This window comes from Denticeps clupeoides, chromosome 7 (genome assembly GCF_900700375.1).
Source record: "Denticeps clupeoides chromosome 7, fDenClu1.1, whole genome shotgun sequence".
NCBI classification, from domain to species: domain Eukaryota; kingdom Metazoa; phylum Chordata; class Actinopteri; order Clupeiformes; family Denticipitidae; genus Denticeps; species Denticeps clupeoides.
In genome coordinates this window covers 22,905,834-22,931,492 of record NC_041713.1, presented here as the reverse complement: position 1 = coordinate 22,931,492, position 25,659 = coordinate 22,905,834, and the positions used below count along the sequence as shown (strand labels likewise).

Sequence of the window (25,659 nt, the reverse complement as noted above, 5' to 3'; positions counted from 1 at the left end):
TCGACGTTGTTGAACGCGCCCCAGGGTGCACGCATGCGCAGTGCGTTCGAGTGCAGGGCGCAGTTGGAGCGGGAAGAGCGGCGGCGGCGCAGCATCTTTCTTTTTAAATAAATACGAGCGGCCAGCGACCGAGGGCACATCATGCCGCGAGAGATCATCACGCTTCAGCTGGGACAGTGCGGAAATCAGAGTAGGACATGGATTCTGCTTTCTTCCGTGGGCACAATTACACGAGTAGCCATGTCTCTCCTGACCAGAGGCCCGACAACGACCCGCAGAAGTCGAGTCTGTTCAGCTGGCGGTGTATTTTATGCCCGCCGTGTCACGTTGAGCTCGGGGTTCAGGTGCCACCTGACAGCCGCTGACGTCTGATTCTCCCGCGGTATTTCTGCGGCCATGTGGGGCTCTGTGAACGGCCTCTGCAGAGCGCTGTGGGTGAGCACTTCTCATGTTGGCCTGTTTCTTGTCTTTCTCTCGGCCAGTTGGGTTCGAGTTCTGGAAGCAGCTGTGTGCGGAGCACGGCATCAGCCCGGAAGGGATTGTGGAGGAGTTCGCCACTGAAGGCACAGACAGAAAAGATGTCTTCTTCTATCAGGTAAACAAACAAAACAGGCCTTACATTAAAGGTGCCTTGTCATGGAAATGTCTTTTAAATGAATGCCCCGAGTTCCCCCAGCCTGTCTATGGCCCTGCAGCGGCTAGAAAGGGCGATATGTATAAAGAGTGTTTGGTCATTCTGCTTCACTGACCAGAGAGCGGCAGCTCAGACTGTCGGATCTGGAATTTGTCCCCTTATGATGTCATAAGGGGAAAGGTTACCTCCCATTTCTCATGCTTTTTCCCCACCCCGCCCCTACAAAAAGGGTCTCCACCTATCGTCAAAGTTTAGAAAACTTGCGAAGCATTGCAGTTGCTCTGTGATAAGATGGATTCTGCTTTCTTCCGTGGGCACAATTACACAAGTAGCCATGTCTTTCCTGACCAGAGGCCCGACAACAACCCGCAGAAGTCGAGTCTGTTCAGCTGGTGGTGTATTTTATGCCCGCTTTGGACAAATTTTTTAGTTCCGTCACATGAGACTCTGAAGAACTAGTGGGTTCTCTCCCCCTCATTTAAAGCTACAGACGGTAGACAGAAAGAGACGTCAGATACAGTATTAGGGGACCAACAAGGCCGATGTAAAAGCAAAAAAAACATTTATACTCATATTCATCAGCATCTCCGTGCAGCTTTGCTCTGTGCTTGAATATAATGTGCTTTTGTTTTCAATGGATCTTAGATAAATAGACCATACCATGCTGACTACTATACAATATTTTTATTAATAATTTGCAAGGTCCATGAGGGGCAAATAAATAACATATAGATGAACTGAGAGAATACCGGAATGCTGGCTCATGCTGTAAAAGCGTGCTCTGGGGATCTGAGGTGGTGACATGGACGCTAACTTCTGACGATTACGAAAGCAAAGTCGCAGGCATCCGGCACCACAATAATGTCAGCTGTACTTTTTGGGCTCGGGTCAGTACAGGAATTTCTGGACGATATTGCAGCGTTGCAGTGCAGAACATAATCGATTGCATCATAATGACGTTGCTTGGGGATTTTCTGTCGGCGGCATAAATTCTTGTTTAAAAAGTAGTGGCGGTAGCGACTGTGGCGGCCTGATCTGAGTACAGTGCCGCTCCGGGTCGGAGTTTCACACTGTGCAGTGCGGCACCCGGCGGCCTTGTTCTCACACCGCGGTCAAAGTTGAAATTTCTGTTCAGTCCGCGCCCACCTGACACCACGGAGGTCTGAACCAGGCGTTTTTCTGCCGTTTGTGGCTTCAGGTTGTAACGGGTTTGGGTCGGTGTAGGCTCTGGTGAAGCATGTAGAGAAATGTGTGCATTTGAAGGAGAACTACCAGTGTATGCGACTGTTACAAGGTGAGCGAGGACTAAACGCCGACTCTTCCTGTTGCAAATCCACACAGGCGTACGAGACCTTAACTCTTGTATTCGAAAACATCATGTGACCATGTAGAAAATGTACGGGATCCATCATGATTCACCGATATCGAATCATGAGACCAGTGAAAGTTCACACTTCTTGTAAACCACATTGAGTTTACAGAATTGTTTTCTCTTCCGAATGCCTGGTCAGACCAGTGCGACCTTTTTTTTTTTTTTTTTTTTTATTATTCGCACCATTGAGAAATTAGGTTGCATGTGCAACCAAATTGGTCACACACTAGAGAACTGTCTAGACCTCTGGGGGGAAAAAACTGACCCTGTTAGACCTCTGGTCCTATTTGGAGAAGCAGAACTTTTGGTCAGGTTTTTAAAGCCCTCCACAGCATGGAGGCTGCCCTGTTGAAGGTTCTTAATAATCTTAGCTGCTGATTCTGGTGACTGTCACCCTTATACTGCTGGACTTACAGCAGCATTTGATATGGTTATTTTTATTTTCCTGGCTGGAGCATTGTGGGCATTAAAGGGATTCCAGCGCCCCGCGTATGGAATCAGCTACCACCTGACACACAATTTGCTTCCACTACCTCTGCTTTTGAATCTAGGCTAAAAGCTCATTTGTTGTGTATAGACTTCTATTTTCTTTTAAATTTGCTATAACAAATACAATATATAGATTTTTTTTGTACGGTAACTGCTGTTAATGTGCTCTAGAAATAAACGTGACACATGCTGTGCAGACGCCATTTATATTGTGTAAGCATTTGTTTTCTCACAGGCCGATGATGAGCATTACATCCCCCGAGCTGTTCTGTTGGACCTGGAGCCCAGGGTCATCCACTCCATTCTGAACTCTCCGTACGCCAACCTTTACAACCCAGAGAACATCTATCTCTCTGAGCATGGCGGTGGGGCCGGGAACAACTGGGCCAGTGGATTCTCACAGGTGAGGATATTTGGCACCAAAGCTGAGCCACTGAGATCGAACTATCCAGGAACTGCATTCAAATGTTAAAATGTACAATCTGGACTATAGAATAAAGTGCCCACTGTGAAATACAATTCTTCTTTCTAACACACTACCTGTTGCAGGGAGAGAAAATCCATGAAGACATTTTTGATATTATAGACAGGGAGGCAGATGGCAGTGACAGTCTGGAGGTAAGCCCTACCGCCGTTGCCGTGTGAGTGGTCAAATTCTATATCCTCGTATGTAGGCCTCACTTGTCATTTTAAACTGTAGTTGATAGAATAAACATAACAACAACAACAAAATGTGTGTTGAGACAAAAAAAAAAAAGGCAGAAAACCCTCCTTGCGGAGTGATAGCCCACACGACTTTTGGATCAAGTTAAGGTGTCTAGATGTCCTCTTTTATGTCCTTTTGATATGTCGTCTTTTTGAGAATTGGAATTTTTTATTTTTTTTGCTTTAACATTCATCACTTAAGATGGCCGTCCTAAACGCCTTTTCAATCTAACTTTATTTAAGAGACACTATTTTTCACACATTAGTTGTGCTAATGCAAAATGGAAAGAGCTCACACAGCCACATTAGCACAACAGATCGGCAAAGAAATGGTCCCAATTAATATAGTGGAAATGCCCGGATGCAAAGGATGCTTGACCTAAAGTATCAACATCCTGGTCGCAATTTGCTGATGCAGCGAATAAACTCTTCAGTGCATTTCAGTGAGAGAATAGGTGGCTGGCTAGCTAACAAGTGTGAGCCACTTCTCCACAGCACCTGTGAACCTTATCTAAATTATACCTTGGTTTAATCTTTTGTCAAATTCATTATATTGGTGTCCTTTATATATTAGTGGAACCGCATAATAATATCCCAATATATGAAGAAAAAAAAAAAAATCTTTCATTTGCATACTGTGCTGCAGTATTTCACTGTGACAGTCACTTCACTTTCACTGCTGAAGAATAAATTCCCAAAAAAGCAGTAACAGTCACACATAGGGGTGGGACGATACAGTTAACTCACGATTCAATTCTGTGGCGATATGGGGCCCACGATAATGATAATATCACGATTTGGGATATCTACGATATTCAATATATTTGAAGAAATTTCATCAGCGATACATCACAATATATGTGACTGAAAAAGAAAAATAAGGAAATAATAAGGAAATCTTATGCATTTAGTAATGCCAATATTTCCAACTTCTCTGTTGTTGTTAGTTAACTTGTGTTCTTCACCAGCCACTTTACCCCTATTTACTCGAACAGTGCCCCCCCGCAAACAGAATGGTAGATATTGGGTAGTGACACTGACAACAGGTAAATTAATCATTTTGTGTTGTAATAAAATATCGATATTGGCCGTTAGTGTATCGATTATTTCTTGCGACAGAGAGCACAACAATATATTGCAATATTGAGTTCTTTTCCCACCCCTAGACACACGCATATGTTATGTTGTGGTCTAACAGGGCTTGTAAACTCTCTTATTTTAGGGGTTTGTATTGTGCCACTCGATTGCTGGGGGAACAGGTTCAGGCCTTGGATCCTACTTGCTGGAACGGCTCAATGACAGGTGACCCATGCACGGTGTAACAAGCCTTTCTCAAAGCATCTGCAGTGTTCCAGCCCACACACTACTTAATCACTTGAAAACGTCTCATTTTTATAGATACCCTAAGAAGCTGGTGCAGACGTATTCTGTGTTTCCAAACCAGGATGAGATGAGTGATGTAGTGGTTCAGCCCTACAACTCTTTACTCACGCTGAAGAGGCTGACTCAGAATGCAGACTGCGTGGTGAGGATTGGAACCAGTCCACACGTATGCTGATGAGACACATGCAGTCAAAGGTTAAGCCTACAAAATACAGGGACGTTAATTTAACTGCCGTTTATGTTCACGTTTAGTTTATCTTCATTTAAATTTTGTTGGGAGATGTTATTCAGACAATTTTTTTGGTCTTTTTACTGATACTTCTGCTACTTGAGCAGAATAATCCTAGAGTTATTGAGATTTTTAATTAATTTGGTAAGTAATTTTTTTCACATTGTTTTTATGGGATGTTGTGTGCAGAATTCTGAAGAAAATTTTAATTTAATCCATTTTGGAATAACAAAATGATGCTCTGTGAATACTTTTTGGATGCAGTGTAGGTATGACAAGGTTATTGGTCTGGTTCTTGTTTATAGTTGGTGAGACTGCCTTTTGTTAGCTTTTGTTCTGCAGTTTTATCTGTATTCATTCCAGACAGAAACGGCTCGTTTCAGCAATTTTTAAACCTTTTCCTTTCATATCAGGTGGTCTTGGATAACACTGCTCTGAACCGGATTGCCACAGACCGGCTACACATCCAGAACCCATCCTTCTCGCAGATAAACCAACTGGTGTGTGACTTATTATGAGTTATCTCTCATCTCTGAATCTTAATGTTTAATTATGGCTGTTTAAATTTGAAAAACTCTCACTCTCTCTCACACACACACACACACACACACACAAACACACATATACAGATGAGTGTGTATCATGTTGGGAAATTGTGTGATTTCTGTGTCTGTCCTTTATCTTCCTGCAGGTCTCAACCATAATGTCAGCAAGCACAACAACCCTGCGTTACCCTGGATACATGAATAATGATCTGATTGGTCTGATCGCCTCTCTCATCCCCACACCACGCCTTCACTTTCTCATGACTGGCTATACTCCACTCACCACTGACCAATCAGTGAGTGGATATTCAGTTAACACATTCTCATTCATAAACTCGTTCTGCCAACTTACTCTCTGGACACTTTCTCTCAGGTGGCCAGTGTGAGGAAGACAACAGTGCTGGATGTGATGAGGAGGTTGTTGCAGCCGAAGAATGTGATGGTGTCCACAGGCAGAGACCGGCAGACCAACCATTGCTATATTGCCATTCTCAACATCATACAGGGAGAGGTGGACCCAACACAGGTGTGTGCCAGTCCATCACTTTTTACAATCTACATTAGCCCAAAGTGCCTTACGTTAGAACAGTGCTCAAGGCTCAGAAAGTGGAACCCATCTCCCTCTGATCAGCTCTGTATTACCCTGGATTGTTCATGAAACAGTCCCATTGTGACGTGTCAAGTATATTAGTCCAGTTTTGTATTATGCCGTGAAAGTCCACTGAAGTAGTATTTAGACAGGTATCAGCAGATGACTTGTAAGGAAATACCCGACACAAGCGGCAAGAACATATTATGTATTACGTATTGATTTCATGCCTTTTTGCACCATCCTTTCTTCCTTGTTTTATGGTTATTTGTCATTCCATTTTATTACATTCCATATAATGTACACCTATTGTTTGATTTTTTTTTGCATGTGTGGATTAAATGGGTTGTTACCAACATCTGGTGAGAATGTCATGTCGGTGTTGCCAGATGTTGAAGTATGGCACCAGCATCTTAAATTTATCAAACACACTTAATTTTCATTCTGACATTGCTCAGGAAATCTGCTTCAATGACACATTGCTTCAATTATCATTGCTTCATATTGCTGGGCCATAATAATAGATCTACAGGGTGGGCCATTTATATGGATACACCTTAATAAAATGGGAATAGTTTTTGATATTAATGTCCTGTTTGTGGCACATTAGTATATGTGAGGATGCAAACTGGTTGGTGACCATAGTGGCCATTTTGAAGTCGGTCATCTTGGATCCAACTTTTGTTTAGGAATAGGAAGAGGGTCATTTGACACATCAAATTTATTTCACAAGAAAAACAATGGTCTGCTTGGTTTTAACGTAACTTTATTCTTTCATGAGTCATTTACAAGTTTCTGACCACATGTGTTCAATGTCACCAACCATTCCCATTTTATTAAGGTGTATCCATATAAATGGCCCACCCTGTATATCAAATGATCTCAGGCCAGATGTGGCCTGCGGGTCACGAGTTTGAGACCTATGTGTTACATTGTGCATTGATGTATGTCTGCGCAGCCAGATAAAAACAGAGATCTGTATCTATCATGCTAATTGCATAACCAAAAAAATGAAAGGGGAAAATTATTGCACATTATGGGATTTTTGGAATTATTGATCCTACTGATGGAAAAATTATCGAAAAATCTGAAAATTATAGTATGTCTGGTAACACTGATATTAAGAAATACATTTACTTGTGAAGTGTACAATATCTCTAAGAGAGAGCCCAAACACCCTGCAGAGGAAGCTCATTTCAGCCGCTTGTATTCGCCATATCATTCTCTCGGACACTACCCACAGCTCATGACCGTTCGCGAGAGTAGGAAGTAGATTGACTGGTAAATTGAGAGCTGTCCCTTTTGGCTAAGCTCCTTCACCACTACGGAATGATACAAAGCCCACATTACTACGGATGCTGCCCCGATCCGCCTGTCGATCTCCTGCTTCATTCTACACTCACTCTTGGACAAGGCTCTGAGATACTTAAATTCCTCTACTTAGGGCCGGATCTTACTGTTAACCCTTGGCCTCGGACTTGGAGGTCCTGATTCTCATCCCAGCCACTTCACACTCTGCAGCAAACTGATCCAGTGATGCAGTGGTGGCCTAGCAGTTAAGGAAGCGGCCCATTAATCAGAAGGTTGCCGGTTCTTATTCCGATCCGCCAAGGTGCCACAAATCACCGTCACCACGCACTGCTCCCCGGGCACCTGTCATGGCTGCCCACTGCTCACTCAGGTTGATGGGTTAAATGCAGAGGACAAATTTCACTGTGTGCACCCTGTGCTGTGTTGCTGTGTATCACAAGTGACAATCACTTCTGTTTATTTACTTAGCTGTATGTTGCTGTCCAATCAGCCAAATAGACAACATCATCTGTAAAAAGCAGTGACCCAGTCTTGGGTCCAACAAACTGGATCCCCTCAATGCCCTGGCCCTGGCAGAGTCCAAAACCTCACTACAAACACCGCAACTTACCGCTGGCAATGCGGACCAAGCTCTGACACTGGTTGTACAGGGAGCAAACAGCCCTTTACAGGGAATTCGATACCCCATACTCCCGGAGGTCGAATGCCTTCTCCAAGAATACAAAGCACAGGTAGACTGGTTGGGTAAACTCCCATGCACCCTCCACCTCTGTAGAGCCAGTCCACGGTTTCGTGACCCAGGCTCCCACACTGCTGCTTTTTTGACTATCCAGTGGACCCTCCTTTCCAGAAGCCCTGAATAGACTTTCCTGGGGAGACTGAGGAGTGTGATCCCTCTACAAATGGAATCACTACCCCATTTTGCCAATCCAGAGGAATATTGATGTCAATACTATGTTGTAGAGGCATGTCAACAATGACAGTTATCAAGAATCTTGAGGAACTCTAGGCAACTCTATCCGGGACCCTGCCACCACAGATCTTGTTGATTACCTCGGCCACCTCTGTCCCAGAGTTGTCCACATCCACGTCCCCAGCTCTCCTTTCTTGTTGGAAGGCACGTTTAAGGAGGTCTTCTAAGTACTCTCCCCACAAACCCACAATGTCCTGAGTAGAGGTCCATAGCACACCATCCCCACTATACACAGTTTTGACCATGCTCTCCTGAGACGCAGATTGGGGACCAGAATCTCTTCAAAGCAGTCTAGAAATCATTCTCCATGGGCTCACCAAACTCCTCCCACCAATGGAGCCAACCAGGTGGTGATCAGTTGACAGCTCTGTTCCGCTCTTGACCAAGACATTTGGTCAGTCTAATGAGACAAAGTCTATCCCTAAACTGCAACTTACGGTGTCCTGGTGCACATATGGACACCCTTATGCCTGAATATAGTGTTTATTATAGACAATCTGTGACTTGCACAGCAGTCCAATAACAAAAAATAAACACTCCTCTGGTTCAGATCGTGGGGCCATTTATCCCAATCACATCCTTCCAGGTCTCACTGTTCTTACTCACATGAGTATGAGTCCACCAATAGAACAATGCAGTAGGTAAGCTCTCCCTCCAGAGACAACAGTTAGGACTAGTTCCCCCACCAGAAGGCGGAGGCAGACTACCCTCTCATCCACCGGGGCAAACCCCAACGTACAAGCCATGAGCCGTAGAACACCAGAGTAATAAGCAACTCCAGAGTAGAAGAATCTAGCCCCTCTTGTGCCGACTGGTTCCAAGACCCAAACTATGTGTCAAGGTGAGTCCAATTATATCAGCAGAACCTCTCAACCTCACGGACTAGCTCAGGGAAGAGGCAAAGAGTGGTTCACAAATCCCCTTATCATGAATGGAATCTTTGGACACCCTGACAACAGAACTCCTAGGATATGGAAAATAGAAATGATTAGAAATGTTAATCATACTATACATGCATCAACATTTTATGTGTGCAGGTCCATAAGAGTCTACAGAGAATCAGGGAGAGGAAACTGGCAAATTTCATCCCGTGGGGTCCAGCCAGCATTCAAGTTGCTTTGTCACGGAAATCTCCATACCTACCTTCTGCGCACCGTGTCAGTGGACTTATGATGGCCAATCACACCAGTATCTCATCTGTAAGTCACCCTTTTCAGCTCGTTCATTTCAAGGATTTAAAAGCAGGAATATAATAATATAACATAACAACTTGCAATTTAGTACGATTCAGTTTTTTTTTTTCGCAAAGCTCATAGTACATTCAAGATTGCTGTATTTTTATTAACTGCAAAATATCACTGATTTTCCTTTTATCAATACTGTAATTAAAAAAAAAGCATATCACAACAAAAACCTAATAACCATAAATACACAAAATAATTGGAAAAACAAAAGTTAAATAAACACTCTTCAACTAAGTGTATATTAGTAAAATACAGCAGTGAAGCTTTCGTGAAAGAAGGCCACAATTTGCATGATGCGTGACATAGGCAAAATGGGAAAATGTAAGTTAATTCTGACACAATTAGAACAGCATTTTAGTGGATTGTTACAGCCCTATTTAAGTGTTATTTTATAATGAAACTAGAAGAGCTGGGAATTGAGACTTTTATTAGGACCGTGTTACAGAAGCTCCTCTTTACATAAGTGCTGCTGAATACTATACTATGAATACTGGTTATAACTGACCCAGTGGAGAGTACAAATCACTGAACCTATCTAGAAAATATGTATGCATTTAAATGAGGCAGTGATTGCCTACTGACTCCTCCAACCACCAAGGTGCCACTTAAGGGGGTCTCCTTGGGTAAACTACCATCCCCACACACTGCCCCCGTGTTGCCGAGAGGACACAATGAGAAATTTCACTCTCACCCTCTTTAGAACATAGAGAGTCTGTGTTAGCTACAGTTAGTTTGGGTTTTTCTCATAGTCGTAAAGAAAGTCCTTCATGGCATCAAATTCTAATGTGTAGTTCTCAGTGGTGTTGCATCAATGAATGGAAAATGTTTTTCTTCTGATATCGGAATTCTCTTTCCTGCTCTTATAGTTGTTTGAGCGCACATGTCGACAGTATGATAAATTGAGGAAGCGTGAAGCTTTTCTGGAGCAGTTCCGGAAGGAAGACATGTTTAAGGATAACTTTGACGAGTTGGACAACTCTCGTGAAGTGGTGCAACAGCTCGTGGATGAGTACAGCGCAGCAACGCGGCCAGACTACATCTCCTGGGGCACACAGGAGCAGTGAAATCCAGTCCAGCTCAAGCTGCATGTACCTCTTTAACTGGTTCTGCTGGTGGTCACTCTCTTTCTTCATTAGAAATATTTTCTATGCTTATTTGATAATTCAAGTCTGAAGATTCCGGCAAAATGTTCGGTAAGCAGTTCGAAGTGAAGATTATGTGTTTCACAGTGTTTGTTTTCTCTGATTCCAACTTACCATGCAGTTGGGCACAGTATAGGCACGCTGATGATTTTCATAACTGTTGCGCAAGTGTGCTGATCCCTGAAGCAACCTTTCTGAAAGTGTGTATTCGTCCTGTTACCTTAAGTTATGTTCATCTATGAATAAATGGCTGTTTTTTGCTATCAGTGTGATCACTGTATGAATGGAAAACTAATTTGTGGAGTACAGAACGGAATGTGTTCATTTTTTTAAAACTGCAGTTACACTTAAATAATAATTTCGTCAATATTAAGAAACATAGTTCTAGTTTAAACATAGCGTAGCTATGTGTAACACATCATTTAAAAATCTCAGTAAAAGTCGCAGAATAATATGTAACATTGAACATGTGGAATTGATGATAAATCCTGTTAAATTTATGTATCTTACTGAGAAGTCAGGCTGAGTTTACACACATTTCTTCTTTTGAAACTGCACTTACGTGGAATGACGTTTTGAATGAACGTTGCCGTGAGCTGGCTGTGCTGTGTAGGACAGGTGCCTTCTAAAGAGAAAGGCAAGTGAAGACCTGGCAGGCTGAGAATTGCTTTCCGGCATCTTCTCTTGCTCTCATGCACACAGACATCAGACAAAGTTGTTTATTTCCTGTGTTTTATCAGTTTCATTATTGTCATTATTATTGCACATTTGAGTTAACTACAAACAATATAGTGCAATTGACTACAGGCCATTAACCCAAACTGTACCACGCAGAAACACAAAAAGTTACTTGTTGAGTAGACTGAAGGCAGTGAAGATGGCCAGGGTCAGGAGGATGACTGGAAGATGTAGTGTACGACAGAATTTCATTCAAACAAGAAAAAGCTACAAGTAACTAGGTCTCCGACCTTGTCTTTGGTCCATGTTCATACACACACACACACACACACACACACACACACACACACACACACAGAGCTACTTTAAGGCTGGTTGCATCAACGATTTCTTAAAAGAAGCAGATACAGAGCTATTATGACAAAATTTGAAATGGTAAAAACCAACAAAAAAAAATCCCTTCCCAACATTATGAAATAGAACAAGCCTGGTTAAGTTCAGAAGTGGCGAGGTGGGTGGCGCTGTTCTCGGACATGATGATGCACACAGAGGAAAGGGTGGTTCTTACAGCTCATCTTTAGTGCCTGTACTGAATATTTACCATCTGCAATAAAGGCCAAGAAGGATGAGGCTCCGCCTTAAAAAAAATACAAATAAATTGGCCACGGTTAAAATGTTTTTTTTTTTTTTTTGGATGTTTCATTACTCCAGTCCTGAAGAGAATAGAAACTTAGAAAGCTCTCAGCCCACACAATACCATCTCAGGGCCGTCTGATGGACTGAGGAGGAGGCGATCAGCTCCGTTTCACGCATTTCTGCTTCATCCACGTTAGTAGCAGCAGCAGACCCGGGGGGGGGGGGGGGGGTGCGGATTGCAGCAGAGTCCGTGGGGACAGTTCTGTGCTGAAGGGCGTCCTGTGTGTGTGTCCTGTCACACTGAATGGGAAGGAAGCTCCAGCAGTGGTGGGGGGAACTTGCGGTGGGTCTCCTTGGCGATGCAGTTCTCTTTCTTGCCCAAGTGGCGTTGGGAGGCGCTGAAGTAGGCGTTCATCAGCTGCAAGATCTCAGTCAGCTGAAACAGAAAGGAGGAGACTATACATAATCGGACATAATTCCTGCAGTTAATGAAGAGCATCAGAGTGCACATCAACCAGCAACATTTTATCATCACATCAAACATTTTATGCAGTGACCCTGCAAAGAACTGGCCTTGAACTCCACCCAAAAACCCACACTGATTCAGGCCTGTTACACACCAAATCATGCAAATCAGCCGAATTTAATAAATTGCAGTCAATGCTATTAGTGTTAGTGCCCCCGATGTTGTCATGTCCACAAGTTCATGCCATGGTTCCAAAAGACAAAACCACAACTCTTACTTTGCCAACCTGCTCCTAATCTGTAGCCAAAATAACAAAACTCTTTTCTTATTTTTTTCATTCCACACTTTACTCTAGAATGCATCCATCATGAAATCATTATTCAGTTTACTGATGCATTCTCCCATCCTGAATGCAAAATGTTAGTATAAATCTGAAGAGAACTCCATTTTTAATCAATTTTAATAAGAATATGAAATAGAATTGTAATTGTTATTTTTAAAACCGGCTCCAAAAAACACACACCAAAAGTATTTCATTAATGGTGATTTATTTTCACCATTTCTTGGCTGTGCTGCTCATTAATGGTGAATAAATAGCCGTGGGCCGAGTGTTCACCTGTACCTTGCTGGTCTGGAACAACAGGTCGCGCTCGCCGGCGGTGATCCGGAAAGTTCTGCTGTCAGAGACGCCGTAGGAACAGATCTGATCGATGGGAAACGATTCCACAGCTTCTGTTTCTCCATGATGGTACAGTGAGATGGCAGAGGCGGCCACACCTAGCAGGAGCTTCCGGGATAAACTCCCAGCCTGACGTTGGAGAACATGGAGCGGCGCATGGGCATTACTGACCTACAGGCTGTAACTGTGTGCGGTAAGCGTTAATGCGGCCAGAGGGCGTGGCCGCACTCGATATGCTCACGTACCACGTAGAAGTCAACTTCATAGAGGGTGGAGCCAAAGCCAGACCACTGTCGCGCAATGTTAAGGTAGGCGGTGATGCTCTGGGTGCGGCTGTACCCGGCCAACCCCCTCCAGTGCTCCACAATGGCGGCCATGATGGCGACACCCTCCTCTTTCGCCCTGGTCCGAGCTCGCTCCTGCTCTTCCTGCTGCCGCTTCTGTCTCCACAAGGCCCCTGTCAGAAACACCCCGGGGAAGGCGTGGCAGCCGGGCGGGCCACCCGGCGCGGTGGCCGGCAGGGCCGTCGGCGATTGTTGTGGGTACAGCTGCTCTAGTGCTGGACAGGGGGACAGCGGGCTGAAGTCTCCCAGCTGCGCCTGTAGGCGTAGTGCCGCCAGGGACTGGAGGTCATTCTCACCGATCGGCAACTGACCGCGGACAACCAACTCGTGGCACTGAGACAGAGAGAGGGGGAGATGGAGGTGCATCCTTTTCAACATGAACTTTACCTGTCAGATTATATCATCCAGGTCTTGCTATTTTTGTCAGTGAACTGATTGTAAGTCGCTCTGGATAAGGGCGTCTGGTAAACGCTGTAAATGTAAATGGGGTGGAGTCTGCTATCTGAAAGATGTACTAGTGGAGTGGGCGGAGTCAGTACCTGCTCGTAAAGGAGGAGGTACTCCATACTGTCCACAGAGATGCTGTCTGTGTCCAGCAAGCAGTAGAGTTTAAAGCAGAGATGCCACTTGCTCAGATCTTTAGATGAGAGACTAAAAGAAGAGGAGCAGTCAGAGACACACACACACACACACACACACACACACTTCATTCATAGAATTGAAGGCCTAAATTTGACTTACTTCTGGAATCTGGTCAACACGTCAGCTATGATGGTGCTGCCCCCCACCACCTGTTCCCAGCATGCAGTCTGCTCAAACAAGGCAAATGTGTTCTGACTGTCCTGCAGCCCCAACGACTCAACCATCCTTTTCACAACCTGGGGACAGAAAAAAAGGGATGCGTACATGATTGACATGTTTGTGTGTGTGTTTCGCGTGTGTCCATCGCATGTATTACCTCAGTAGCGGTTGTGTGAGAGTTGATGCGCAGCGTGCGGCTCCCGGCTCCGGGATAATGCACCACACACAGCAGCTCCTGTCGCCGCATCAGCTGCTCCATCTCCTCCCAGCTGGGGACACACTCCCTGCAGCACGTCCGCTCCACTGCCTGACTGATAAACCAGGCGAAGCTCTCCACCTCCATGTCCACACACCGGCCCTTCACTCTGACACACACGTTTATAGGCAATACATGTTGGTAATCTGGCAGTGGTAGTACGAAGAGCACAAAGTCCCAGGTTCAAACCCCACAAACCCCATCGTGTCCCTGAGCAAGACACTTAACCCTGAGTGTCTCCAGGGGGGGACTGTCCCTGTAACTACTGATTGTAAGTAGCTCTGGATAAGGGCGTCTGGTAAATGCTGTAAATGTAAATGTAAATGTTAAGCCTGAGTATCTGTCCCTCTAACTACTGATTGTAAAGCCCCCTGGAGAAGACCTGTACTGTATGCTGCTGAGACGAGCGTTGAGAATCCCATGTTGTCATTCTTCAGAAGTGAGTCGAAGAGAAGCACGACTTGCAATTAGCCACCATGAATACCTTTTCTCACGATAGTCTATGAAGTTCAAGCTAATCCAACCAATTTGCAAGATGTTGCAAGAAATCAGCATTGAGCCATTACATGCATTTAAGTCATTACAAAATTCAAAACAGCCAGTTATTAATTTTTTATTTAATTTTATACAACTAAATAGTTCTTCACTAAAAAATCCTTATTTGGAAAATGACCGACATGTCGCTCTTATTTGGTAAAAGTCGAGTAAATTATTGTGCAGGCTGAGAGGGGTTCCCGAACTGTACAACATGTGCTAATGTAGTAGTAAAATGCGTTCCATCTGATACAGTGGAGGAAATAATTATTTGACCCCTCTCTGATTTTGTAAGTTTGTCCAATGACGAAGAAATGAAAAGTATCAGAACAGTATCATTTTAATGGTAGGTTTATTTTAACAGTGACAGATAGCACATCAAAAGGAAAATTGAAAAAATAACAAAACTGATTTGCATTTCATTGAGTGAAATAAGTATTTGAACCCTCTAACAAAAAAAAACCTTAATAATTAGTGGCAAAACCCTTGTTTGCAAGCACAGAGGTCAAACGTTTCTTGTAGTTGATGACCAAGTTTGCACACATTTTAGGAGGAATTTTGGTCCACTCCTCTTTGCAGATCATCTCCAAATCACTAAGGTTTCGAGGCTGTCTCTGTGCAACTTTGAGCTTCAGCTCCCTCCATAGGTTTTGTATTGGAATAAGGTCAGGAGACTGACTAGGCCACTCCATGACCTTAATGTGCTTCTTCTTGAGCCACTCCTTTGTTGCCTTTGCTGTATGTTTTGGGTCATCTTTTATTTAAAGTTATTTTTTCAATGTTATGTTTTCTATGTGTTGGGGTTGTATACCGTAATTTACAGACTATCTATATATAGGTCGCACCTACTAAATTTGAAAAGAAATTGTACATAATTAAGCTTGTCTGTAAGCTGCAGGTGTCCCCATTGAAACATGAGCCTATAAACAGATAAAGATGTTACAGGAAAGACTTTTACTTTTAATGAAATAAAAGTTGCTGAACTAATGGACAGGCCTTTTCGTTGCGTAAATCTGAAACACCAAGACGGTCCACTTCTAAATAATCTTTTCAGTGGCTACTGTTTTAGTGGAAACACCTCGACCGTCTGCTCGCTGTGTGTTCACGCAGTGTTTTCACGGAGTGTTTTCAAATTCGGGCCGTACAGTAAGGTCTGTCCGCTGCTGCCTCCAATGTCTCACCATCGGTTTCCTTCTTCGACAGCCAGACTGATCGCTTTCAACTTGAAAGTCGCATCATACGCATTTCTTTGTGTCTTCTTTTCCACTATGAGGCTCTCTACACGAAGCGCAAAATGGCTGCTCTACAGGATCAAGTCTGAGTGAGTTTGCCGAAACAGTTACACTGGTCCACTGTGACCTCTTTAAATATGTTGGTGGCAGGAAGCTGGTCAGTCTATAAAAATCCATAATCCATTCCTGATAAGCACACTGGATTTAATTCTGCACAGTGTGTGTGTGTGTGTGTGTGTGTGTGTGCGTGCTACCTCTTTAGGTGAAAGTGCAGGTACTTGAGGATGCTGCTGCTGTTGGGCAGGAAGGTGCAGCTGACACAGGTGAGTAGCTGCCAGTATCGGAGGTGCTGCGTCTGCGTCTGCATCTGTGTCTGCGTGTGTGTGCTGGTCTGTTTGATGAGCTGACAGTAGATCTCGTCCCGCAGCGGCCGCAGGTCCAGGCAGGTCTGCAGGACGCCTTGCATGATGGGGATGGGCTCTGTGGATGACTCCAGCTGCTGCAGACAATTGAACATCCGCACCGCCTCCTCCCGCACTGCAGCATAGCCGTTACCGCACACATCTGCGAACATTGTCACACGTGTAGATCTATACTGAGTCAAATGAGTAAAACATAAAAAAATCACATACAAACAATTATGAAACAAGGTGCCACTGGTGTAGCAGATACTGGAAATTCTCATAATGTTTGAGAAGAGAAGTGATGATCAGTGAGCATCAGTATGGTTTCACGCCAGTAAAGAGATGCTATAGATGGTGATGTTTGCTCTCAAGGTGTTGATGGAGGGGAACAGAGAAGGTCAGAAGGGGTCGAGAGGAATCGTGGTTTGTATGAGGATGTCAGGACTGGCAGAGAAGTATGTGAAATGGGTACAGCAGATGGATGAGGGCAGTGTGACAGATGTGTTCAAGGTAGAAGTTGTTCTACACCAAGGATCAGCTCTGATGAAATCAGCCAGGAGTTCCAATGTACTATGATGTGTGCTGATGTTGTTCTGTAGCGAGAGTCAGTAGGACTAAGACAGTGGGAGGACATCGGGATGGGATTAGAGCTGGTGAAGGAGTCGTTTGGGACAGGAGTTAAAGATGCTGTGATTTGTGTTTGGGGTAACAATGATGGACAGCATAAGGAATGACTACATTAGAGCAGTGTTTCCCGACCTGGGGTCCATGACCCCCCTGGGAGGGGCGCCAGGGATTGCAGGAGGGCCGCAGAGGTTACCACTGAAAACATTAAATCCATAAAATCCCAATAACACACAACAGGATAATCAAGATGTAAATCAGATCTATTCTAATTCAATTTCTATCATTTGCTTGGGTCGAGCTCACACGATAAATGATTGTTCAGCAAACACAAACTGGTCAATTTTTAATAAAATATTTTAATAAAATTTATTTCGCTCTTGGCCACAGTTGTAAGGTGGTGCATTTTATTTATCGCTAGAGACATGTGAAAATTAATGCAGAGGAGTTGAAATGGAGATTAGTCTGGCGATTATATTTTACATTTCCCTCTTAGTCTAGCACAGGGGTCATGAACCCTGGTCCTGGAGGCCCTGCACATTTTCCTGTTTACCTTCATTAAGCACACCTAAGATTGGGATCCATTCAGTCAGAAGCTTGTTCACATATCACACAGTTTCTTACAAAATGCTGTGTTATACATGAATATCACAGGTATGTGTGTGTGGTACTTACAGGTATGCTCCAGGCTGCCATAGGGGAATGGCAGTAGGGGGGCATAGAGAGGAGACTGGGTATATGTGAGGATGGGGTTATGCTGGTAGATGTGTTCCACCACCTCAGGGTTGAATTTATTTTCCTACAGGAGAGAGAATTGAAAATATCATAAAGATGCATTGCTACTCTTCTCCACTACCATCTACAAATCAATCAAGATGCTGGCATGATTGAACTGGCAATTACAAATTAATGAGCAGAAGTGGGCACAGCTTGAGTAATGTAACAGCAGCACATAAACTGAACATTTTATTCAGATCACAGTGACAGGTTGTGTAGGACTACAGCACAGTTTTTTAAATATTCAATTAAAAAGGAGAATCTCCCATATGAGAACCTGCATGTGTGTGTGTGTGTGTGTACCTCTATCTCCCATATGAGGATCTGCATGTGTGTGTGTGTGTGTGTGTACCTCTATCTCCCATATGAGAACCTGCATGTGTGTGTGTGTGTGTACCTCTATCTCCCATATGAGGATCTGCATGTGTGTGTGTGTGTGTTCCTCTATCTCCCATATGAGGATCTGCATGTGTGTGTGTGTGTGTGTGTACCTCTATATCCCGTATGAGTAGCTGTGTTGGTGTCTCCACTGGTGCTTTGCTGCTGATGACTTTCTGAATGGCACATGCCCAGTGCACTGCCTCATTGAAGTGCTTGGTGAAGAGTCTGTAGCAGTGCTTTCTTCCGTACACACACAAACTCCAGTATCCTGTATCACACAAACAAATTACAGTGTTGTTCAAATGTGAGTGAGTCAATTGTTGCTTCTTTGGCTATCTGGTCATGAGGATCATGTGGATGAAGGACCAGACCTGCCATCAGATCAGAACTCAGAACTCACCTGTCTCCCTGTATGTGTGTTTATCAGGCCACAGGATGGTGCAGAGGCTGGTGAGGACCAAGCTGCTTAATCTGTGGCCCCCAGGCTCAGGGCTGCTGTAGTAATCCAGAGAGTCTGGGGTCAAAATGAACCAGAACCGGCGCTGCTTCACCCACCCACAGGACAGTTCTCTATACAACCAACCTATACCGGTCAGCACACAGAAACATACAGTTTAATACACACACACCGCTTCTAAACATACGCTGCAGATTTTCTTCCACTGTATCTGATTTTAACATTACAGTTACTGATTTAAATTTTTTTACTTAATCTGTACAACATACCAATGTCAGATTACTCAAATTACTCAAATTCTACTTTAACACAATATAGGCACAGAAATAAGAACTGAATGGTACTGAAAGTACTATAAACCACTAACCACTATATTTACCTTATTTACTAATGGCAACGTTGGTTCTAATCCCACCAGCAGAGGGCAAATTTAATTCTGTATTTATAAGCATGGTGGGTTCTGAAAACACTAATGATCTACTGATGTCCATTGTAGGACTGGGCTAGACAATTAATCAGGCGATTATTTTTTTGATTCATCAATTAATCTAATGATTCACTTTTCTGAGTCGGTTCAATGTAAATCTCAAAATTTTCCACATTAATTGACTAATATAGCAATTTATACATTTGAATTTACATGCCTGAATGCAAAAAAAATATGTTGAATGCTCTTAAACTCAAAGTTAAAAAATAATCATCAAGGAAGAGTAAAACAAGTGCAAAATATTCTCAGTGTATTGCCATATATTGCTTAAGTCACACAGGCATGTCATTTCATTTATCAATTAATCTAGTGAACTGAGGGTGATTTTGCCACAGATGATCAGCATCATGAAAACATGATTTAGGCAAAAATTTGATTCTTGTTAGGAAGGTGACAATATATAGTTATATATTACACTGAAAACCAACGGAAGCCTGAAACATCAGCCAGGTTGTTACAATTGCCAGAGCTTTTCAGCCATTTCAACATTCATCACGGCATTGGCATTCTATACGCCTATTCGTGCCAGTGGATCGACTTTCTGCCTCCCCCTCGCGCTAAGCTCTCCTCTATTTCACAAGCTCAAATCTGGTCACCCTATATTATATCTTACTCCAACATCGAGTTTAAAGTACAAATTACGGAATCGCTTCCGTTTACATTGACGAATCCCACATCTTAGATGAACGAGCACCGTTGAACCTCTGAGTCCCTCGCGAGTGACTGCTATTCGCTGGCGCCACCAGTTTTGGGTCCAACGCAACCGAGGCCATATTTTGGTCAACGCAATTGATGAGGTTGATGCGTCACCCCAGCCCTAGTGCCATCAGAGTAGGTTCTACTAGTGCTCCAACCTGCCACAGACACAGCTTCATCTTCATGTTAAACCTAGCTTGGTCTTGCACTCACACTCTCTTTTGATATCGGTGCCATATAAAATAAATTCATGAATGGAAGGTGTCAATATATGAATTTGTCTGGTTTGTTGAATGAAATGGTCTAGCTGACCCCACTACAGTTTCCATTCCCTGGTTCCTCTCCCAATCTCTCCTTTTTTCGCTCGACTAATCCGTCTCATTCTAGAAGTCTGTATATGTGTGTCAGAGAGAGAGAGAGTAACAGAGAGAGGGGGAGAAAAGGTAGCAACAGTGACTACATCTCCAACAGATTTTCAGAGACAGGAATCTATAATGTCACCATTTCATATCACATTACACACACACACACACGCACACACACACAGTTGAAGTTGTAAAGATGAATTGAATGAATTAAGGTTTTTCAGTGACTCATTGTTGCTTGGAAGAAATAAGAACAGTGGCCCATTGTGACATCACTGGACTGCTGCACTCTGGGATGGATTTCTGCTGATCCCCTTATGCTGTTGGGTTGGACAAATAGATAATTGTTTTGGGGGTAAAATCATTGTTGTTATTAGTTGGTGTAAAAATGAACATCATGAACTCTGCAGTGCTGTGATCCACACATGACTCTTCACCAAGCACGGTAAAGCTCTGATAAAAATAATCACATAAAATACACATGAGACAGGATCAATAATCCAGATATTTGATGAAATTGGGTACAAAATGAAATGCGATCCAGTCTCCACTCAAAATCTATCTATCTCTCTCTCTCTCTCTCTCTCTCTCTCTCACACACACACACACACACACACACACAGTGGAAAGAAAACCTGCCTTTGACGACCACCTCTGCATCATCCTCTGGAGGCAGCATGTTCTTCTCTATGATGGGTCTCCTCATCTCATCAGAGTGAGATGACGGACTGAGAGTGAAACAGACAATGGGGTTAGTAAAAAGATTTACTTTGAGAAGCCTAGTGACTCCTCAAATGTCCCCAGCCCGCCCCACCCAATCGTAAACTACTTCTCAACTCTCATCATAAACACAGCATTTTGGAAAGGAATTTACTCATGATAAAATAATATAATGAAAAAACATTTTCCCAACAGCACATCAAACACACACACACACACACACACACACACTAGGTGAGACAAGCAGACGGCCATCACATCCACATCCACCCACTGCACACCTCCACACAGTCGGGCCCTGGAGACGCTGTGCGACATTCTGCAGACACACACTAAAGAACCATATGGAACCACAGCCATATGGAGGTATGCCTGTAGATTATACTGAAGACAATTAGCCAAGTTGCTTAATTAATGTAATGCTAATAACAGTGTTGATTACACCAGATACAGTCATAACTTCACTGCATGACAGAAAAAAAATATTTTCAGGTATGTGTATGTGTTTTGGTATGGGTATGGTATGGGTATGTGTTTTGGTATGAGTATGGTATGGGTATGTGTTTTGGTATGGGTAGGAGTATGGTATGGGTATGGTATGGGTATATGTTTTGGTATGGGTATGTGTTTTGGTATGAGTATGATATGGGTATGTGTTTTGATATGGGTAGGAGTATGGTATGGGTATGGTATGGGTATATGTTTTGGTATGGGTATGTGTTTTGGTATGAGTATGATATGGGTATGTGTTTTGATATGGGTAGGAGTATGGTATGGGTATGGGTATATGTTTTGGTATGGGTATGGTATGGGTATGGGTTTTGGTATGGGTATGGTATAGGTATGTGTTTTGGTATGGGTATGTATGGGTATGTGTTTTGGTGTGGGTATGGTATGGGTATGTGGATTGGGTATGGGTATGGGTTTTGGTATGGGTATGGTATGGGTTGTGGTATGGGTATGGTATGGGTATGTGTTTGGTATGGGTATGTAATTTGGTATGGGTATGGTATGGGTGTGTGTTTTGGTATGGGTATGTGGTTTGGTATGAGTATGGTATGGGTATGTGGTTTGGTATGGGTATGGTATGGGTATGTGTTTTGGTATGGGTATGTGGTTTGGTATGGGTATGGTATGGGTATGTGTTTTGGTATGGGTATGGGTATGTGTTTTGGTATGAGTATGGTATGGCTATGTGTTTTGGTATGGGTAGGAGTATGGTATGGGTATGGTATGGGTATATGTTTTGGTATGGGTATGGTATGGGTATGTGTTTTGGTATGGGTATGTATGGGTATGTGTTTTGGTGTGGGTATGGTATGGGTATGTGGATTGGTATGGGTATGGGTTTTGGTATGGGTTGTGGTATGGGTATGGTATGGGTATGTGTTTTGGTATGGGTATGTAATTTGGTATGGGTATGGTATGGGTGTGTGTTTTGGTATGGGTATGTATGGGTATGTGGTTTGGTATGAGTATGGTATGGGTATGTGTTTTGGTATGGGTATGGGTATGGTATGGGTATGTGTTTTGCATGAGAGCAAGAAAAAAACAGTGACTTGATTGAATGTGAGAGAGGGCCAGACAGCAGCAGATTGTGTAAAGTATTTGATGTGTGTGTTTAACTGCAGGTAAGAAATCCAGGTTCAAACCGCACTTGCTACCATTGTGTCCTTGAGCAAGACACTTAACCCTGAGTGTCTCCAGGGGGAGGTTGTCCCTGTCACTCCTGATTATAAGTGGATAATGGCATCTGATAAACAGCACAAATGTAAATGTAACTGAATCCCCGGCAGATGGGGCTGTAACAGACACACATACAAACACGCACACAGAACTAGAGAGTAAAGCAGGATTGAGGATGTAGGGGCTTTTATACAAGTGACACAGCTGGGGCACTGAAGTACTGAAGTAAAGGATCTAGGTGTCATCATTGATGTAGGTCTCTCATTCAATTCACATGAAGATAATATCACTAGGATAGCATTCTTTCACCCTAGAATATTGCCTTTATTACATGAAGGTTAGATTACTGCAACACATTACTGTCTGGATGCTCTAGTAGGTGCATGAGTAAACTCCAGCCAGTTCAGAATGCTGCAGCCAGAGTTCTAACTAGAAGTAGAAAATTCAACCACATCACCCCAGTCTTACAATCACTGCACAGACCACCAGATGAATCCTAGTCCCTACCAATGAACTGCTAACAAGACGACTTAGCATGAAATGAACCATAGGGACACCACAGCCACCACCACCATAACGGCTAAAGCTTCAGAGATCTTCAAATGGACCAGTAGTATTATAATGGACACCAAATGCCGTAAATGAACCACGACACTGGACTAAAACCTACTCTGCACTGTCCAGTTCCTCCAAACATCCAGTACCTCCACTACACCTATTGGACTTTTCTTGGACAAATCTTCACCAAATCTGCACTGACACCAATTGCAGGCTCACTCTACTCTCTGTAGCGGCAAACAGTACAACGGTTAATGTTCCCACAAGGAGGAACCACAGAAAGCTGAGATCCTCTTAGAGTCCAGTTGATTCACACCTCCCATGTCCCTGAGAACACCCGTTGTGTGTGTGTTTCCCCCGCTACAAAAGCTACTAAAGGAGGTAAATGAACTGTCTCTCACCACAGAGCAGCACTATCTCCACATAAAAGAAATATGGATGAAAAGAACAAGCTGGAAACATGTGTGGGTGTGTTTACTTGTTCTTTACATTTCTTAGGATATGATTTGAGCTAGGTGTTTATAATATCCCTGATATAGAGTTTATATTTAATCATGGATATTTGTATGAGTGTGAAGCTGAGAGGCTGTGGAGGACTGTGTGTAGAGCAAAACAGTTTAATATTGGACCATTCCAGGCATTTATGGCAAACCTGAGCCCAGACACTGAAGAAAGGAGTGTGTGTCTGTGTGTATGAACTGCAGGCGCATCTTAATAACAGCTGACACAACAGACCTGTCCACCTGTGACCACCTGACCCCTCCTGACCCCTTAAAGCTGAGCAACCCAGGTACCCCCAAACACACACATACTGTCCCATATGAAGTATGTTACGAGTGTAACACACTTTTGTTTGAGTGTGTGATACACTGATGCGTTCTCACACAAACACTAAAACCCGAGCGTGTAAATTTTGTGTGTGTCTGAAATCCCCAGCCACCTGCAAAAGGCAGGGGAAATTCTGGGCCTATGAGGTGACGCTGAGACCTGATGAAGTGGAAGTGCCCACAGCCTGTATGTACGAGGCACGAGAACCAGGGCAGAAGAGTTGAGCCCAGATTCAGTTCAGCCAGGGAAGTCCATGTGTTTCAGAAAAGAAAAAAAAGAAAGGGAACATTATGCAGCTTCAGACTCACAGCACACTCACACAACAGCACAACACCAGCAGAGTTTTCCTTTTATATTGTTTATCAGTTCAACCATATATGAAACCATGGTGACTGGGGGCTGTCTGGGGTTGATTTCCCCCACCATACACACACACACACACACACACACACACACACAAACACACTCTGGGGATGTTCACAAATGTTGTTTTCACTAGTTTACTAGTCAGAAATATGTTAAATTCAAGCACTCTACTGTGTCACTACTGATTGTAAATTGGTCTGGATAATGTAAATATATAATAATTATATTTAATAGTTTTAATAGTTTAAAATTTAATTGATATCAGTGGCAGAGTAACTAATTGCATCGCCCACCACTGTATAGAACCATTACTATTGCTGCAATCCTCGACTTCTTTCAGCCATTTCACTGCTAGCTGTACACAGTGTTGGCAACTATCTCCTACAGAATGTTGCTGAATTTTACCCAAAAAGTCGCTAGACGATGACACACTGATTTTCACAGAATTATGTCACCATGCTGCGTTTGCATTCAGCCAAAACAAAACAAAACAACAATGCATGGTGGCCTTTGCTTTCTCCTTAATATCCAATGTATTTGAAAGCAGCTCAAGGTATATGATCTGACGGGCTACATGAACATGCAACTATCTCTCTCTTTATCACACCCTGCTGAACACTCACCTGAATGTCCCATTGGAGCGTGTGGGCTGCGATACGGCTGCGGCCAGAGAACCCTGTTATAAACACAGAGATATATGCACATCAAGAGCAGGCCAAGAATTTGGTTTCTTTACATTGTCCTCACTCCCATCATTAATTATTCATCCCAGGGTCCAGTCTGGAGACCCTGTGATGTAACTTGTAACTTACATTTATTCTAGACTGTTTATTAATGTTTAATTACTTGTGAGACATTGCTCATCCAAGGTCTGTCATGAACCATTTAATATAAAAGGAAAAGTCCATGATGACCGTGATGGCAAGACATTTTTTCGTGGCAGGGATTTGATGTAGATGCAGAGCATGTTGACTTCATCCTGTCGACTTCTTGTGTCTGTCACTGTAAGGGCTCTGATAATATTTACTTACTGTTGTTTCTTGCCAATGTTGGAATTTTAGGGAACTG

At 43.3% G+C, this 25,659-nt stretch overlaps 2 protein-coding genes across 3 annotated transcripts in view; one reads left to right on the top strand and one right to left on the bottom strand.

Moving 5' to 3' along the window:
- Positions 1-50: 50 nt before the first annotated feature.
- On the top strand, positions 51-10,888 carry tubg1 (tubulin, gamma 1). The gene is made up of 11 exons (XM_028986195.1): positions 51-190; positions 483-595; positions 2,731-2,898; positions 3,045-3,113; positions 4,423-4,502; positions 4,599-4,725; positions 5,226-5,312; positions 5,504-5,653; positions 5,731-5,883; positions 9,268-9,429; positions 10,341-10,888. Exons 1-11 carry the CDS (start codon positions 142-144, stop codon positions 10,536-10,538), a joined length of 1,356 nt encoding a protein of 451 aa, XP_028842028.1. The 5' UTR covers positions 51-141; the 3' UTR covers positions 10,539-10,888.
- Positions 10,889-11,952: 1,064 nt separating this feature from the next.
- Positions 11,953-25,659, bottom strand: part of plekhh3 (pleckstrin homology, MyTH4 and FERM domain containing H3) — a 28,737-nt gene continuing 15,030 nt past the window's right edge. For both annotated transcript variants that reach the window (XM_028987296.1, XM_028987297.1), the window contains 12 exons: positions 25,215-25,267; positions 21,073-21,161; positions 18,829-19,011; positions 18,539-18,696; positions 17,946-18,069; positions 16,497-16,806; positions 14,378-14,585; positions 14,161-14,297; positions 13,959-14,070; positions 13,321-13,752; positions 13,019-13,204; positions 11,953-12,366 (listed from right to left, as the gene is read on the bottom strand). In XM_028987296.1, the coding sequence (XP_028843129.1) occupies positions 12,226-12,366; positions 13,019-13,204; positions 13,321-13,752; positions 13,959-14,070; positions 14,161-14,297; positions 14,378-14,585; positions 16,497-16,806; positions 17,946-18,069; positions 18,539-18,696; positions 18,829-19,011; positions 21,073-21,161; positions 25,215-25,267 (2,133 nt within the window). In that variant the 3' untranslated portion in view covers positions 11,953-12,225. The remainder of the gene's footprint in view (positions 12,367-13,018; positions 13,205-13,320; positions 13,753-13,958; positions 14,071-14,160; positions 14,298-14,377; positions 14,586-16,496; positions 16,807-17,945; positions 18,070-18,538; positions 18,697-18,828; positions 19,012-21,072; positions 21,162-25,214; positions 25,268-25,659) is intronic.